At 40.8% G+C, this 18,267-nt stretch overlaps 1 protein-coding gene across 1 annotated transcript in view; it reads left to right on the top strand.

The window, feature by feature from the left end:
• The window catches only part of PLXDC2 (plexin domain containing 2), a 419,557-nt gene that overhangs the window by 223,591 nt on the left and 177,699 nt on the right, over nt 1–18,267 (top strand). The window contains exon 4 of the mRNA XM_075827580.1: nt 2,380–2,449. Coding sequence (XP_075683695.1) covers nt 2,380–2,449 — 70 coding nt within the window. The remainder of the gene's footprint in view (nt 1–2,379; nt 2,450–18,267) is intronic.

Below are 18,267 nucleotides of genomic sequence, written 5' to 3'. Positions count from 1 at the left end.
ACATTGCAGCGCCTATCTGCTGCAATATCCGTAACGGCTGAAATTACGGGGATGTTTCAGCCTGAAAACATCCCCGTAATTTCAGCCGTACCGGCATGTGCAGGCGCTTGAACGCCGCGTCAATTACGGCCGTAAATAGCGCTGCTATTCATTGGAGTCAATGAATAGCGGCTCCAATTACGGCCAAAGAAGTGACAGGTCACTTCTTCTATGCGGGCGTCTATTTACGCGCCGTCATTTGACAGCGGCGCGTAAATATACGCCTCGTGTGAACAGACAAACGTCTGCCCATTGCTTTCAATGGGCAGATGTTTGTCAGCGCTATTGAGGCGCTATTTTCGGGCGTAATTCGGGGCAAAAACGCCCGATTTACGTCCGTAAATAGGCCGTGTGAACATACCCTTAGGGTCCAACAACCCCTGTTCCCTAATTCACCGTTTTAAATTCAATGAAACGGTAGCCATTCCTTCCAGTGCCCCTCTCCATTGAAGTCTATGGGGCTGGGAGTTACAGAAGTGCTGAGCCTTCAGCTTTGATAGAAAATCTTAACCAGTTCAAGACCAGGCCATTTACCCCTTTAATCACCAGGTACAGTTCAGCTTTTTTTAGTACACGCAGGTGTAAATGCTATAATAGTGTTTCTCGTTCAGTTATTCAAAAAAAGTTTGCTTATTTTTTTTCCAGAATACATAATGCTTTCTTTTTATGACATTTGTATATTAGTATTTTATTTTCTTGCGGAAAATGTAAAAAAAATTAATCAGAGAAGTCAGTTCTTAATAAAAAAAAAAAAAAAGAAAAAAGAGAATTCTATTTTTATTTTATTAGCACAAAGTGCCACTAAAAATAAGTTTTGAAATGATTTCTACCTTCCTGTTACTGTCCTTTTCATATAAGGGATGTATAGTTTTATCAGAGCGTGGCTACCAAAGTGGTTTGGTCTAGCGGTGGCGTTCTTTGTTTTTTTCTTTTACATATTTGGGCAGATTTACTATTGTGTCTGCAACTAGAATGTGTTGAAAAATAAAATTTGGTGTATTTTGCCACATTTAATTCTAGACCCTGTTCACATCACGTTTTTATTATACCTTTTGAGTACACGTTAAGGGTATGTGCACACGATAACTGCAATTACGTCTGAAATAACGGAGCTGTTTTCAGGAGAAAACAGCTCCTGAATTTCAGACGTAATTGCATGTACTCGCGTTTACGGCCGTAATTTGGAGCTGGTTTTCATTGGAGTCAATTAAAAAACGGCTCCAATACAACGTTGAATGTATGTAAAACACAATGTTTTACGTTTATATACATTTTTCATAGACTTCAATGTTAAAAAATGTTTACGTCAGGTCTACGTTTTCTTTACAGGACAGAGTAGCGTAGTAGTCCATCGTATTCTATACTCCCAAAAAACATTTGCAGAGAAACAGTGGTGTAAATGAAGCCAAACGTAGACAAAAGTACACTCTTCTGCCCCCACGTTTGGACCATTATTATCTATGTGCACGTCGAGGGATATGTTTCAATACCGTTTTAGTGTATTCAAACTTATCCGCTTGGAGCAAACAGAAAATGTGAACAGGGCCTTAGACTAATTTAAGAACAGATGAACATTTTAACATTACATACATTTTTTGCATTGCCAATTTCCCCTTTTTCTGGGGCTGACATATTTGCCCCAGTTACAAGGGAAGATACAACCTCCTTACACATAATGTAGAGCTTATCTGGGTCTACTACGCTACCCGGTACTGAGCGATCACAAGTTGACTGGGACTAGGTCAGTAACCAGTGTACACTGTTTATGCAGCACTCATTCAGCGGTGTGTATTCAGCCATCAGGAAGGCGGAGACAGTAAGAAACCGACTCGGCAAAGTCATATGGCGGACCAGCCCCGGCACCTAATGATATGTGGTCTGCAAGCAGATAAAGATGTCCTTATGTAAAACGTCCTGGCATTCTACATCTTTAAATATGTAGGACGCACCTGCAGAGAATATACTATTCAACTTTTCCTCCCGACAAACATTTCATGTGTGCTGACCCTTTCGGAGCATATGATGCTTGGAAAGGCAACATGTCTGAGATGACGATGTGCAACGAGAGTGAATTTGCTTCTCTCAGACATAAAGGTTAAACTATTTTGATGAAAGGAAAAAAATATGTTCAGCATATGTTAAGCATTTCTTTTTACAAAAATTCTCTTTCAATTACATCGGCTGCATTATTTCCATGGCAACTGCTGGAAAGTAGCCGTTATTAGAAGCTAAACTGAAGTCGTATATGGAGTATAATGAATAAAATACTTTTTGGCATGAAACTTTAATTCAGTATTTCTCTTCGTACAAAAAAGTAACTTTTCTATCCTATCATTGCAGAGAGTGAACCTGTCCTTTGATTTTCCATTCTACGGCCATTTTCTCCGTGAAATTACAGTGGCAACTGGAGGTAAGTACCACTACACTTATCAACTACAAGAAATTGTGTATGGATTTCCTTCCGGCTCGGAATCAAATAATATACCTATGGTGCCTCGAAAGTAAACAATAGAAAGAGTCGCATACTTAGGAAAGCCATTTGCCGGAGAAGTTAGGAGTTTAAACCCGGGGAGAATAATTCTCATGCTCCATAATAGTCAAATGATTGGAAGCTTTTAAGCAGAAAATTCATTTTTCATGGGTTTCTACCAATGATTATATTTTCCTCTCCTATGCTTTCTGAATATTTCCTAGGGAGCTAAAGAACATCCAGTGTGTGACCAAATTCAAAATACAGATGACACTGTTTTTTCTTCTAAGATATCTTAAAGAAGTGACCAACTTTAGAATCAGTGTCATTTCTAAATATATCCTATCTATCTATCTATCTATCTATCTATCTATCTATCTATCTATCTATCTATCTATCTATCTATCTATCTATCTATCTATCTATCTATCTATCTATCTATCTATCTATCTATCTATCTATCTATCTATCTATCTCTATCTATATCTATCTGTCTGTCTGTCTGTCTGTCTATCTAATACCTATCTATCCAGTGGCGGATTAAGTGTACCATGGGCCCTGGGCTGTTAACACAACTTTGGCCCTCTCCTTCCCCCTCACACGCAATTCAACCCCCCCAACCTGCTGACACTGTACCCGTCAGTGCCACTGACCTGACGGATACAGGTTTTAGCACTAGATACAGCTGCTCTGTATTCAGAATATAAAGCATCTGTATCTCAAAAAGAAAAGTAAAAATCATTTTTAATAAAAAGTATTTAGAAAGTTGCACCAATCACACTGATAGACTGTTTTATTAAAGAAATAATAATAATAATAATAGTAATAATAATTAAAAAGAAAATGATAACACCTCTCTTTAAAGTGTAACTAAACTTTTAACATGTCATAGTGATGTCAGAACTTTTAATCGGTGGGGGGGGTTCGATCACTGAAGTGAAGCGGCAGAAGCGCACGATTGAATGCTGCGCCGCTTCTGATTGGCATTCCTCTGAGTGGTGTACATCCGTACACTGCTTGCTCAGTTTTCCGAGAAAAGCAGACCAGAAACGAAGCGGCACAGCGGTCACCTGAGTGCTTCTGCCACTTTGTTTTAGCAATCCATGGGAGTCTCAGTGCTCGGACACTCACCGATCAAAACTTCTAACATTTCATTATGACATGTCAAAAGTTCTTTAGAAGTTTAGTTATACTTTAAAGGGGTTTTCCCGTGAGGGAAATTTATGAAATAGCCTGTGGATCCTGTCAGATAGGTGCAGTTCCCAGAAGTGGGACTCACATCTATCTCTAGAACCGGGCCCCCTATACCCTGTTCTACCTCTTTCTGCTGTCACTGCCTCTCGGCCACTTCCTGACCATGGACTTTCCGTAACTCATAGTAGTGAATGGCAGTTACGGAAGCAGCGTAGCATGCGAGCTACGCTGTTTCCGTAACTACCATTCAGTTCTATGGGACTTACGGAAACAGTGTATCAGAACCAAGCTCAGCACATAAATACAACACCAGAACCAAGCTCAGTACATATATACATCACCAGAACCAACCTCAGTACATATATACAGTACTAGAACAAAGGTCACTACATATATACAACACCAGAATCTAGCTCAGTACATAAAGACAGTACCAGAACCAAGCACAGTACATAAATACAGCCCCAGAACCAAGCTCAGTACATAAATACAGCCCCAGAACCAATCTCAGTACATAAATACAGCACCAGCACAAATACAGCTCAATTTAGTGCAACCCCTGCTGTATATCTTTGTATGGATAAAACTACAGCTCCCGGCATGGCCCAAACAATGGTAAGGATATGCTGTTTCCAACCAAAAAATATCATACCACTCATCATCTCGCTGCAGATCATACAGTGACTACAGTACTGATAAGAGGCAGAATAAACATTTAAATTAAGTGACTTACCAGTGACTTCATCACAGATTCTAGTTCTTCTTTTCCTCTTTTCTTCTCCATCTGGTCCAGACCTCCATGACTTCTCCCGGCCACGATCCATTTCTGCAGTTTTCCGCTCAGATGTCTTGGGCTTCTCACTTTTCAAACATTTCTGCATCTATAAACAAAGATAAAGTTATCATGGTGCCGCACAATACATCCCTATATATATAAAAGTACCATACACTGCACCTCTAATTACAATAATGCCATACACTGTGTCCCTGATTATAATAGCACCATACACTGTGTCACACACACACACACACACACACACACACACACACACACACACACACACATACACACAGTGCTCTCTGTAGATAGTGCCCCCATAAAGCCACCTATAGATAGTGCTCCCATAGATAGTGCCCCCATAGAGCCCCCTGTATATAGCGCCCTACATATAGTCCCCCTGTATATTATGTCCCACATAAAGCCTCCCTGTAGATTGTGCCCCACATATAGCCACCTGTTGATAGCGCTCTACATATAGCCCCCTGAAGATAGCGCTCTACATATAGCTCACCCTGTATATAGTGCCCTACATATAGTTCCCCTGTAGATTGTGTCCCACATAAAGCCTCCCCTGTAGATTGTGCCCCACATATAGCCCCCTCTAGATTTCGCTCTACATATAGCATATCCTGTATATAGTGCCTTACATATAGTCCCCCTGTAGATTGTGTTCCACATAAAGCTTGCCCTGTAGATTGTGCCCCACATATAGCCCCCCACCTGTAGATAATGCCGCCCACACTTTTTAGTTGAAAACAACAACATTTATATACTCACCGTGATCCCGTTCCCGCGCCGTCCTGTGTCAATGCAGGCCTGCTCTCTTCTGAGCAGGTCTGCTAGGGCTGAGCGACGCCATCGTCCTGCTTGCGTTGTTGAAAGGTGCTGATTGGCATGGCAGAATGACATGCCCCGTGAATCAGCGCCCTTCAACAATGGAAGCGGTGCGATGACGTCATCGCACCGCTACCATCGTTGATTAGCAGGGTAGAATGACTTCCCCTGACAATCAGCGCATTTCAACAAGTTGAAAGGCGCTGAATGGTCGGGCATGGAACGTACCCGGCCATTCAGCGCTTATGCATGTAATTGTAACTGCGTTCTATAGACTCAGGTACAATTAGTGCAGGAGGGGGTGGCGGTGACTGGTTTCAGTTGTGCCGCTGCCCCCTAAGAGAGGCAGCAGGGCGGACGGTGCGGCCCTATTCCCTCTCAGCCCGCCCCTCCACCCCATGTGTTTTTAAAAAAAATTATGTGCGGTTTGGGCAGCCATGGGCCCCCTGGGAGCCGTGGGCCCGGGGCAGCTGCCCGAACCGCCCATATGATGATCCACTACTGTATCTATCTATCGCATATCTATCTATCTATCTATCTAGGAAGTCCACCGTCCTGCAGCACCAGCAAAAACTATGGATGGGTGCATGCCCTGGGAGCCCGATCACGGCTCCAAGTCTCCAACAGTAGTCCAAAAATAGGCAGCACTCCAAGTCAAAGTGAAAAAAATTGCTTGTGCAACGTTTCGGCTTTACATGTGGAGCCTTTTTCAAGCATGAAAAAGGCTCCACATGTAGAGTCGAAACATTGCACAAGGGCTATTAAAAGCAATTTGTTTCACTTTCACTTGGAGTGCTGCCTATTTTTGGACTACTATCTGTCTGTCTGTCTGTCTGTCTGTCTGTCTATCTATCTATCAAGTCCACCGTCCTGCAGCACCAGCCAAAACTATAGATGGGTGCACACGCTGGGAGCCCGATCACGGCTCCAAGTCTCCAATAGTAGTCCAAAAATAGGCAGCACTCCAAGTCAAAGTGAAAAAAATTGCTTTTAATAGCCCTTGTGCAACGTTTCGGCTCTACATGTGGAGCCTTTTTCAAGCATGAAAATGGCTCCACATGTAGAGCCGAAAGATTGCACAAGGGCTATTAAAAGCAATTTTTTCACTTTGACTTGGAGTGCTGCCTATTTTTGGACTGTCTGTCTGTCTATCTATCTATCTATCTATCTATCTATCTATCTATCTATCTATCTATCTATCTATCTATCTATCTATCTATCATCTATCTATCTATCTATCTATCTATCTATCTATCTATCTATCTATCTATCTATCTATCTATCTATCTATCTATCTATCTATCTATCTATCTATCTACCGTCCAGCAGCACCAGCCAAAATTATGGATGGGTGCACGCCCTGGGAGCCCGATCACGGCTCCAAGTCTCCAATAGTAGTCCAAAAACAGTCTGCACTCAGTGACAGCAAGTCAATACAATCTAACGCCAACCAGTGAAAGGTTTTTTTAACATGGGAATCTATGGTTGATAGATGGCCAACGAATCTGATCCGTCAGAGGCATTTATTACAGGCATTATTCTGTTTAATGTATATGTTTTTTAACTGGATAGCTGTGACGCTTACTTTTTTTTTTTAACATGGGAGACGGAGGTATACTTTTTTTTACATGTTTTTTTAACATATTGCAGCATATATCTGGGGTTATGTTGGATTTAGGTTGACATATGTTTTGGAGATTCTGTTTAGGTAGCTCCAACGCAGCTTTACAAAATACTGTCCTCCTTTTGTGGTAATTATATTACACAATTTAGTATCATCCACAAAATATTATATTTTACTGTGCAGTTCCTCTATAACATCAGTAATAGATATATTACGCAAAGGACCACCACCAAAGAACCCCAACATACTTTTTTCACCGTCAGCTTTTTCAGGGGGTGGTACCCTACTAGTAACAGTGACCCAATCTTAGTATGTACCATTACATGACACAAAGATCCTCAAGTCCTGCACTGGGCATAACGCAGTGCATCAGTTTTCTCTGAAGTGTTCATTTAATTTAGAAACATGGCAAACTAACAATTTTTAACTTCTAAAATGAAAGTGGCACCGGGACCCTACCACCGGAGGGGACCCAAAGGCTGCTCTGTCACATACTGTCACAGTGTTATACATGGCACATGGTAGATGGGGGCCCTGGTACAGATTTGGCATTGGGGCCCAGGAGCTTGAAGCCACATCTTGAGCTGGTTATTTAATTCCTGTGTTCTGTAGTACAAATCTTAAGAGTTGTTTTTTATGTTTTTACCTTTATGAATTCATTGTGTGGGTGAATAAGATACTAGACAGCTTGGCAGCCGGTTATAGCAACTCTGCACTTAAACCTATGAACTGCAGTAATAACATATTTAGCAGTAAATCAGCATATAGATCACATACAATAGTCATAAACTGAGGGACTTGGCCTTTTAGCCTTTTCAGTTCCCGTTCCCGGGAACGTGTCCATCTCGCCTGCAGGTAATCTGTACTTCTATAAATACCATGAGCACGATGAAAACTGGATGAATAGGTTTGAAATGTAAAGAAAGAAACAGATGGCTGGAGCACACTGTATATTAATGGACTCATGTGGAGGAAATATCTCAGCGAGACAGAATTTAGAGCGTGCACTAATTTGTTTTACATGTGTGTTACTTGACAATTGGACAACCTTTTCTGTTCTCCTATGGCTCAAATCAACAACAAAAAAGAATTGTCTATTCACCAAGGACGTTTCATTTATTCTATAGGAGTTTCACTTAAAGACTGACATATATGTTATAAAAGGTGGGCTGAGACTCTTGAAGATTACCCACAAATCTGGCAAAATGGTGCCCACCTGGACCTACACGTGAAGCTGTCATTGGGCTCAACTGGCTCCATTTAGAGACTTTAACAGCCAGTGACTACTTCACATGACATACCACAGTGAATAAAAGGAAAAAACATGGGGTGTTTAGAGAAAATCCTGCATCTGGGTTGTTTTTTAAGGGCGTTCCAGGATTTGAGTTCCACTGATGGCAAACACTGTTATAGGAGATATCTAGGTAGAGCCCTGCAAGCACATGATTCCTCAATTACATCACCACAGAACTACAATGCCCTGTACTTTTTGGTGTTGTAATGGCCGCCACTGGTCGCCATTCTATACTTACCTGGTCCTGGCATCTTCTCTCTTCTGGCCGGCACTGCTCCTTTCCTCTGATGTCAGCATCTGGTGGCTTTCCACGCTACTGATGCTCTGGGTCCTAGAGTGCACGCGCTGACTACCTCTGTCTTAGAGGGCCAACGTGTGCAAAATTATTCGACCAGCTTTCCCTGGGTATAAAGGGTCCTCCCTTACGTGTGCTCCTTCCCTGAGCTAAAAGGTTCTTACTAGCTAGTCTGGTGATAATCTGCTATATCGTTTTTGGATTTCCTGTGTTTGATCTCTGCCTGTAATTATTGACCATCCTTGCCTGCCACCTGCCCTCACCTCTTTCTAGTGAACTGTGACGAACCTCTGCCACCTGCCCTGACCTCTGGCTAGTGACTCGTGACGAACTTTTGCCGCCTGTCCAGACCTTTTGCTCTTCCTGACTCAGCATACTGCGGAATAATTCTGCACTTCACCTGTTTACGTAAGGGCACATTCAGACTTGGTGGAATTTTTCCACTGCAAATGTTGGTGCAGATTTGGGCCAATTTCGCAACGAATCTGCACCATTTGGCAGGTAATTCAGACGTTGCAGATATCACAGCGGACTTGCCACAGATTTCAGTTTTTGCATTGCAAAGGCTGAAATCCGCAGTGAAATTCCACTTCTTCTCCGCAATGGAAAGAGAATGCTGCTGAGGAAAATTCTGCACTGCAGCCTGATTTCCGCACAGTTATTTTCTGCAATGTCTGAATTAACTTTCCTAAAAATGTATAGAAAGAAATGAAAAAAATGGCCGCTGCAGAATTCCACTGCGGACTGTCCGCAGCGGACTTCAACCGCAATTCCGCCACGTCTGAACGTGCCCTAAGGGTAGCGACCTCGGGTTCCCCGGCAGCAATGTCCAGATTCCTGTATAGAAATTAAAGAGGAAACCCAGTAGTTCCCTTAGACTCCGCTCTCCAGTGTAGCCCTACGTCAAATCCCTTGGTGATAAAGTAGGTTCAAACCAACCTCTGCTGGCCCTGTGACAGATCGATTCCTGCACAGTGTGGGCTCTGCTTGTCTCTTTTTTTGTACATGTACAAGTTGGACATGTTCGTATTACTGCACACAATAGGTAGCAGAAGGGCATGACCATGGCAGGGCACTCACACTGACTGAGAAGGATATGAGGGGAGCAGAATCCAGGGAACATGAGGATATAATCATGCATGCTTGTAGACTAAGAAGGAGACCAAGAGACCCAGACTGTATCCCAATGACATGCCAACTGTGCAGACTGCATCCCAATGACATGCCAACTGTGCCACACGCTTTCTGGTTCCATTACAGGCTGATCACTGGTTCCAGTAACATTCACTGGATTACTGTAACTACCTCAAGATGCTGTGATTTTTTTTTTTTTTTACTTGTACAGAGTTTTAATAAACTTCTACCTATCTGCTACTTTTATCCAACCATATACAAGCCTTAGGGAGAACTTGTTGCTTTACTTTTTATATTTATACTTACAGTGGCCTAATGTAATATATTTTTACACTTCTTTCATTCAAAAAAATCCACATCAATATTTTTGGTCATGCATATATACATTGGGTGCGTCCATGTTAGAAACATTAACATGGGGCAAGCTCGGCAGCGGCAGCACGTGGCCTTCGTAGCTTCTTCTCGAGTGCACTCCCAGTCAGTACAGACATATGGGTTACCTCCATGGTATCTATGCCCTTTGCAACCAACAGAATGTGGAATCAGTAGCTTCTGTTCAGGATAAACACGTTTGAGTGCGGTGTTCAGTGACAAAAAAAAACGTATTATTTCTGTTACTGCCACATTACTAACCTCTGGCTGTGGCTATAACTATTATAACTATTACTTAGTGATGAAGATTTATATTCATGTTTCAATAGTAAAGAGTCAATATATATACTATATTTTATTCCTAATTTTTTTTTATTTCACCTTTTAATTTCACTTGAATTATTACTCGATTAGTAACATTTGTTTTTGGTATTTTTATTATACAATATTATTTTTCTTAGCCTTTTCATAATTAGAGGAGATACAGAAATTTCCTTCCACGTTTTAAATAATGTAACCTATAAATTCTCTGCAGTTAGGTTGTAGAGAGTGTTATGTTTTGGGGCTTTTACTCATTGTCAGTAACTCTATATCTTCCCATGAAGTAGGTGTTATTAGCGAGGAGTGTTTTTTCTTGTCACAAAACTATAACCATGGAATTGTGTAAAGTTCATTGAGCATTGATCTGTAGAGAATATGGGCTAGCCAGTTTGTGGAATAAGAAATGATGGGCATAAAGGTTTGACTGTGAAGACCAACTCCTTAACGCAGTCGTCATTCCTTTACATTAACCTGTCATTTTTACTGCTTGTTGATAGAAGAATAAAATCGGGATTCTAACTTTCAGTGTAGTAACTCAGATTTAATTCAAGTTTCTCCAGGTTGTACATTCATATATGTGTTTACCCAGCCGGAAGATATATTGGAAGATATAGAAAATCGTAAAAAGATACTGACAATAGAAGAATACAAACATAGGTACCAAATACAGACAAATAAGAATCATTATTGACCTTGTATTTAGTACCTGGAGCAATTATGGACATATGATATTGTCCCAAGATATGATCATATGAAATAACAGATGTCCAAGGCACATATTCTTTACTACATCAGGAAACCATGAGCTCGTTTTGTCAAGGGAGAGTGATTTAAAAAAATAAATTAAAATGAGACAATAAAGCGTTGGGGGCAAGCATCACATTCCATTTTCGTCTCAGTATGTAGTCTTCCACTTCGGTTGCTTTTTTTCCTCCTTCAATTTTATGTGGGGGGAAGGAAAGTGAAACAAAATGGTGCCCATAGTATTTGTCGCATATTTAAGCACACCAAACCATCTGTCCACTGGTAGATATAGGAGAGACGGGGTACCAAAGCAAAGACCAAGCTGGCCTCCCTTTTATAGTCCTGGGTTTTGCCACCTTGAAAAGAAGGACCTGGAGTTTGGCAATTCAGAATATTTACCAAATAATATCAAATATGATCATTATTTGTATTAATTTGAGTGTTATTCATGCAATGGCAATACATATATTCACTATTTACCATTTTATAATAAATTTGGCATCAATAGTTAGCAGATAAAACACGTTCTCCGATCCAACTAAGCAGGGGAGTCTGTAATCTGACAATCATCCTGTTATGATTCTCACCATGAAACCTCTAGGAACACAACCGGTTTGGGATGACTAACCAGGCGCAGGGTCTAAGCAAAGCTCCTATTCTTTTAACCCCTTCACAGAGTTTGGGACATTACTGGTTAGATCCCCAGGTTGAGTAGTCCTGATTGTGGCAGATGTGTTGTTGAACATGTCAGGATTGGACGTGGTAATGAATACAGATGCAAAGGTTAAACAAGGAGAAACAATGGTCATTATCTTGAAGGAAGTCAGAGCCGTGCAGAGGTACCAAGAATGATCCAAGGTGAAACCAGAAGATAGAGCCAAGATGAACAGCACAAGTTGGCTAGGAAGGTACCAGGAGTAATTCTAATCTAAGAGATGTCAGGATGAAGCAAAGGCTCAAACTTGAAACATGCAATATGGAAAATGCAGCAGGTAATGTACAGCAAACAAATATGAGGGTCAAGCAATGTCTGCAGAGCACGGGAGGATTCAAATAAGCCGCCTGTGTCAGGGGCATAGCTATAGAGGGTGCAAACATTGGCACCTAGGCTTTGAAGTCTTAGGGATCTAAAGACACCAGAATAATAAACAACACATGGTAGGTACTGCACTGTTAAAGATTTTTTGCATTGCGACTCAAAAGTTTCGGGTTTTGCCCTGATGGTGACATCATCCGGCCGTGACTGTTGCATTGACAACCAGCGCGAAGTGTACAGTGTCAGAGAGCTGCGGGTGCAGTTCTTGGTGATATTGGCAAATATTCAAATGGCCGCCTGTTGCAGGGGCGTAGCTATAAGGGGTGCAAAAATAGCATTCGCTCCTAAGCCCCCGGTTAATCATGACAAGACAAGAAACAATTCCATTCCTTTAGGTGACAAGCAGCAGCTATCATTGGTAATATTGGAGCCAGTTGTTACCCAAGGGTGAGACGTACAGACAGTAGTGACCTAGTCAGCTGCCTCCCCAGTCTATATCTGTTTCTGATTTGGTTATGTGTCTACATCAAACCAGATTATCAGAATCCAGGCAAGTCATTTGGCAGGTGCGTTGTCAAAAACGAAATGTTAAACCGTTTTTTTGGGGAATTTAACATTGATGGCCTATCCTAGGGAAAGGCCATCAGTGGTCCCAGGGAACCCTTTTTAGTGTTACGTAGAATATTTCTTTGATAGGCAAGACAGCAAAACAACAGATAGCAGACCACACAGGAAAGGTTTCGGCTTTGTTTTTATCAACCAATTCAAAAGGTATATGCAAATTAGCCAACAAGTTATGGACTTTCACTATATCTATCGTAATGATAACAGCAAAAAGCCATTATTGTACGGCTGCAATGTAAATGACATTGTCTGGAAGTATTGCATTGAAAATATTGAATTGAAATTAATAGCTTCCTTTAGAGCTATTTCAGATCTGAAATTGCTTTCATACCTCACTTAGAAAGACTGAAAAGTTTGATTGATTGTTATAAAGTCATGAAAAACCAAATACAGAATCACCTGAAAAGTAGTAGAACGATGATTAAGATGGAATCTATAAAAGTACTAAGATTTAATCCTGATGACTAAGGTGAAATAGAAATATGGGATTATGTGGCAAATACACAGCTCTCTGTACTAAAGGACCAGAATACAGAACACATATTAACCCCTTGCAGATGCAGGATTTTCATTTTTTTTCCTCCCCGCATTCCAAAAGCCATAACTTTTATATTCTGCCCTTGACATTGCTGTATGAGGGCTTGTTTTTTTTGCGGGATGAGTTGTAGTTTTTCACCGCATTATTTAATGTGCCATATATTCTACTGGGAAAGGGAAAAAAAATCTTTGTGGGGTGGAATGGGAAAAAAAACTGTGAATCCACCTTTGTTTTCTAGGTATCGTATTTACGACGTACATCGTGCGGTAAAATTGTCATTTTAACTTTATTTTACAGGTTGATACAATTACAGAGATACCAAATATCTATAGTTTCTTTCATGTTTTACCACATTTATAAAGAAAAAACTTTTTGTTAAAATACAAAATAGTTTTCTATCGCCACTTTCTGAGAGCCATAACTTTATTATTTTTCAGTTGACTTTATTTTTTATTGGTACAATTTTGGGGTACATACGACTTTTTGATCACTTTTTATTTCATTTTTTGGGGTGCTAAGGTGACCAAAAAAAAAACAATTTGGGTATTTTTTATTTTTTACGGCATCCACCGAGCGGGTTCAATAACATATTGTACTAGCTCGGACTTTTACAGATGTGGCAATACTAGTTATGTAAACTTTTTTAACATTATTTTAGGGAAAATGTGCGTACATTTTTTGTTTTTAACTTGTTATTATTATTTTTTGTACATTATAAAAGCTTTTACATGGATTTACTTCATTTTATTAGTCCCCCGAGGGGACTTGAACCAGCGATCGTTGGATCTCTTGCATGGTATACTGCAATACTACTGTATTGCCGTATATCGCTATACTGACAGTCTCCTATAAGGCCCCTGCCATAGGGCTTTATAAGAGTACAAAGATGGCAGACCTGACGGCCAATGTCATGTCATGCCCCCCGCATTTTAATGATTTAAATGCTGCAGTCGCTATTGACCGCTGAATTTAAATAGTTAAATGGGGCGGAATCGAAGTGATCTTCGATTCTGCCTGTTGCACTGGGGTGTCAGCTGTACCATAGAGCTGACGCCCACTCGGTATGGAGTGCTCTCAACCCTTTAGTGCACTCCATACTTCACCTTGGCGGCTGTCACGTACATATACGTGTCATGTCGTCAAAGGGTTAAAGGCTATGTACAGCTTTGAAAACTATTTTTTTATATATAAAAATTGCTGGAAGTGGTAGAACTGAATATATCAAACAACAATCGTAGAGTGGATAATAATAGTTGGCTATTTGAAATCTGTCGGCGTTGCGCTATGGGTTGTCACAACTCTCACAGCTTATAGAGATATTTTATTTGGTATTGTAAACTTTATACATTTCCAGCAATGTACATCTGAACTGCTTGCTCTATACAGACACTGAACCAGCAGGAGGTGATAGAAATGTGAACTTAGGGCTGTCAAGTAGTCAATTAGAAATTTTACTGCAGCCTAGAACAAAAAAATAACTAATAAGATGCGATCTAATTCACAATCAGTACAAGATAAGTAAAGAAAATACGGTATACAGTATATTATTTATCGTTTTTTTTTCTTCTTAAAACTGTACTTTAAAGTGTAGTTAAACCACTTGGTGATAGCAAAATAAGCATTTAGGAAAAGAAAATCATAATAAAGGGGTTTCTTTAAAAAAAATATTCTTCCTGATTTATTTTTCTTAAAATTTTTTCTTACTTTATGATAATTCCAGTCTCCTTCACTCTCTGCGGCTGCATATAAGGGGGAGTGTTTTTTTGGTAACTTCTTCTGTACACCCCTGTAACCTGCAGTAGTTGTTATTGCCTAAAATATACAGAGCACCCCAAAAGCTTAAATTTGCACGACCAGAACGAAATAATAGCCCCGGTATATTTAATGACCCTAGTAGGACCATTTTACTAATCATGAAAATTTGGCTGGAGTTTTACTTTAAGGCCTCCTGCACAATTCCGACACGGTTTTCACGGCCGTTTTTGACGGATCCGTGTGTCCGTTTTGTCGGCCGTGTGCAATCCCGTGTGCACTCCGTGTTTCCGTTTCCGTGCGCCGAGCATGGTACTGTCCAGGGTGCTGAAAGAGTTAATGGGCTGCACTGATCGCCGGTAACTCTTTCAGCCCCCTAGACAGTACCATGCTCGGCGCGCGGAAAATACAATTTTAATCTAATAAAATAAAAATAAATAAAAAAATAAAAAATGTTATACTTACTTTCCTCCTGTCCGGCCTCCAGCGATGACGTTTCATCCATGTCGCCGCTGCAACCAATCACAGGCCGTAGTGGCGGTCACGCACGTCAGGATGACGTCAGAAGGCCGGCCTCCAGGGATGACGCTTCATCCCATGTGACCGCCTCTGCAGTCAATCACAGGCTGCAACGGCCTCTGCGGCCAATCACAGGCTGCCGCGTCATTCTGGAAGGTCGGACTGGAGGAAGAAGAGGGATTCGTCACCAAGACAACGACCGGGTAAGTATGAACTGATTTTTATTTTATTTTTAATCAGCAGCCTCTTTTCTCTATCAGTGATTGATAGAGACAAGTGGCTGCCGATTAGTGTAATATTTCTGTTATGTTTTACTGCCCGCCCGGCGGTTGCTAGGCAACGGCTCCGTCACACACGGACGGCACACGGATGCCTTCCGTGTGCCTTCAGTTTTTTTGACGGCCCCATTGACTTGCATGGGCCTCACGGTCACGGAATCTCGGACCAAAGTAGGACATGCTCTACTTTGGATCGGAACGGAGCAACGGGACCGTCAAAAAAACTGAAGTGTGCATGGCCCCATTGAAATGAATGGGTTCAGGGTGCTATCAGTGACAAAAACGGATAGCACCCTGAAGGAAAAAACTGAAGTGGGCATGGGGCCTAAGTATAATTTTCTGTGTCTTATTAATAAAGTGTATAAAATCTAAGTTGACTGCGCTAGTATATGAATCATAACTACATCTACAGCATACATTTCTTATAATGAACAGTATCTGTTCTATATCTAAAGCATTAAGCATCAAACCCCCTATTTTCTTTAGCAGTCAAATTGCAAAAGACAGCTCCATACAATGTTTCCCATCTACTTCTCTCTGCATCAGCTTTCCAATTTATAAGCTAGATCAAGGAAGGACAAAGGAATAAAAGACTAAAATTGCTATTTATACAGGAACATACTGAGGGCATCTAGATAATGAAGTGTAAGATTTTTTTGTCTTGCATCAATTTGCACCATAATAAGGTAGAGGAAATGTATTATATGTCTCTTATTGATCCTACACATTGTATGGTAAGAAGAGAACAGAATGTACACCTTACTCCCTCTCAATAATGCTTGTTAAGCTTTGAGAAGTCATTTATCAATGCCTGAACTACAAAGAATAGTAAAATAGTCACATGAAAGAAATGACCAACTGGTTTTAATGAAAAAAAAAAGGGTTTTTATTGCATGAAAAGTCGTTGGTTGCTATATCTGATAGACAGATTATTATTTTTGATTAGTTTCATGCTGCTTCAGAGTGATGCTCTCTGTCTGCAGAGGCAGGAGGTGATCAGGAAAGGGTTAAGCCTTCCAGGAGAAAAGGGGTAGGCCCATCTGGTATTGGTCTCCTAACCACAGCGACATATCATCCTTAGTTGATAGGCTAGGCCTTGCGTCCTAACTTTTTTTCTTGTGTAGGCTAGTTTTTCCTGTTTTTTTATATAAAAAAACATGAAAAACAAAATATGTACATGTTATAATACTAAGCACATTTTTTATACATATGTTGTAATAAGTCATAACTGACGATTGATTATCATGTCACCAGGCAACTGGTTCTGGGCAAATGATACTGGTGGTGAATAATTAAAGTTGTGGGTCCCGGGCATCCAAGTTTTAGGAAAGTTGGCCAGTCCTCCAGTTCCATACAGTATTTCCTTACTCACTGTGCACCTGCATACAGATGTAGCAGTGCTTAAAAAGATTGTACAACCTTGAGATCGCTTGGTGTGTGGCCAGTGATCACCTATGGGGGAATTAAATGGTAGTAAGCAATACCAATGGTCTTTCGGAGCTCAGAGTCATGCTGGATGTAATGCTAAACATTACCTAATATAGAGGGATTTGGTTGGTGGAACATCCCTATATTTACTCAACAACCTTTAATAAGGCTCATGGTAAAAGGAAGTAAAAATGTTTGTATCTGCTATAGACAGTCAGACTTAAGATAATGCTATACCATATGACAAACTCGAGTCTTGACATCCAAACATAAACTCATCCTAATTCTTCCTCGGTCCCAGAGTGAGCAGTGATAAAGGCAGCGTACCTGAGGGACGAACACATAGCAGGATAGGGACAGAGCAAAAATAACACAAGAATAACCACATAGGCATGTTTATAAGTGCATACCCATCAGGACTTTAAGAATACATATTACTGTAACAGCTTAATGTACCAAACGAAAGAATAAAGGCTGAGATTTGTTAAAAAATTTTAATAATTATATTTAATAAAGTAGTGACCCTCATAACTATTTTTACATCAATTAAAGGGGTTTTCCCACCAGGGACATTTATGACATATCCACAGGATATATCATAAATGCCAGATAGATGCGGGTCCTACCTCTGTGTCCTGCGCCTATCTCTAGAACGGGTCCCCCAAAACCCCGTTCTGCCGCTCTGTGTTGCGGCTGAAACGTGTGATTTCTGACCATAAAGAAGGAAACAGCGTAACTCACTGAGCTACGCTGTTTCTGTAAGTGCCATAGAACCGAATAGTAGTTACAGAGACAGCGTAGCTCATTAGCTACGCTGCTTCCGTAACTGCCATTCACTACTATAGGACTTAAGGAAACAGAGTAGCTCAGCGAGCTACGCTGTTTTCGTAACTACCGACTATAAAGTCAGGAAGTGGCCAGGAGGCAGCGAGAGCAGAAGAAGGTAGAATGGGTTTCAGTCAACTGCGCTATTGATTCCGTCAAAACAAT

Source organism: Rhinoderma darwinii, chromosome 5, assembly GCF_050947455.1.
Source record: "Rhinoderma darwinii isolate aRhiDar2 chromosome 5, aRhiDar2.hap1, whole genome shotgun sequence".
NCBI classification, from domain to species: Eukaryota; Metazoa; Chordata; class Amphibia; order Anura; family Rhinodermatidae; genus Rhinoderma; species Rhinoderma darwinii.
Note: the sequence above shows the minus strand (reverse complement) of the source record. Positions and strands in the feature narration are given on the sequence as shown.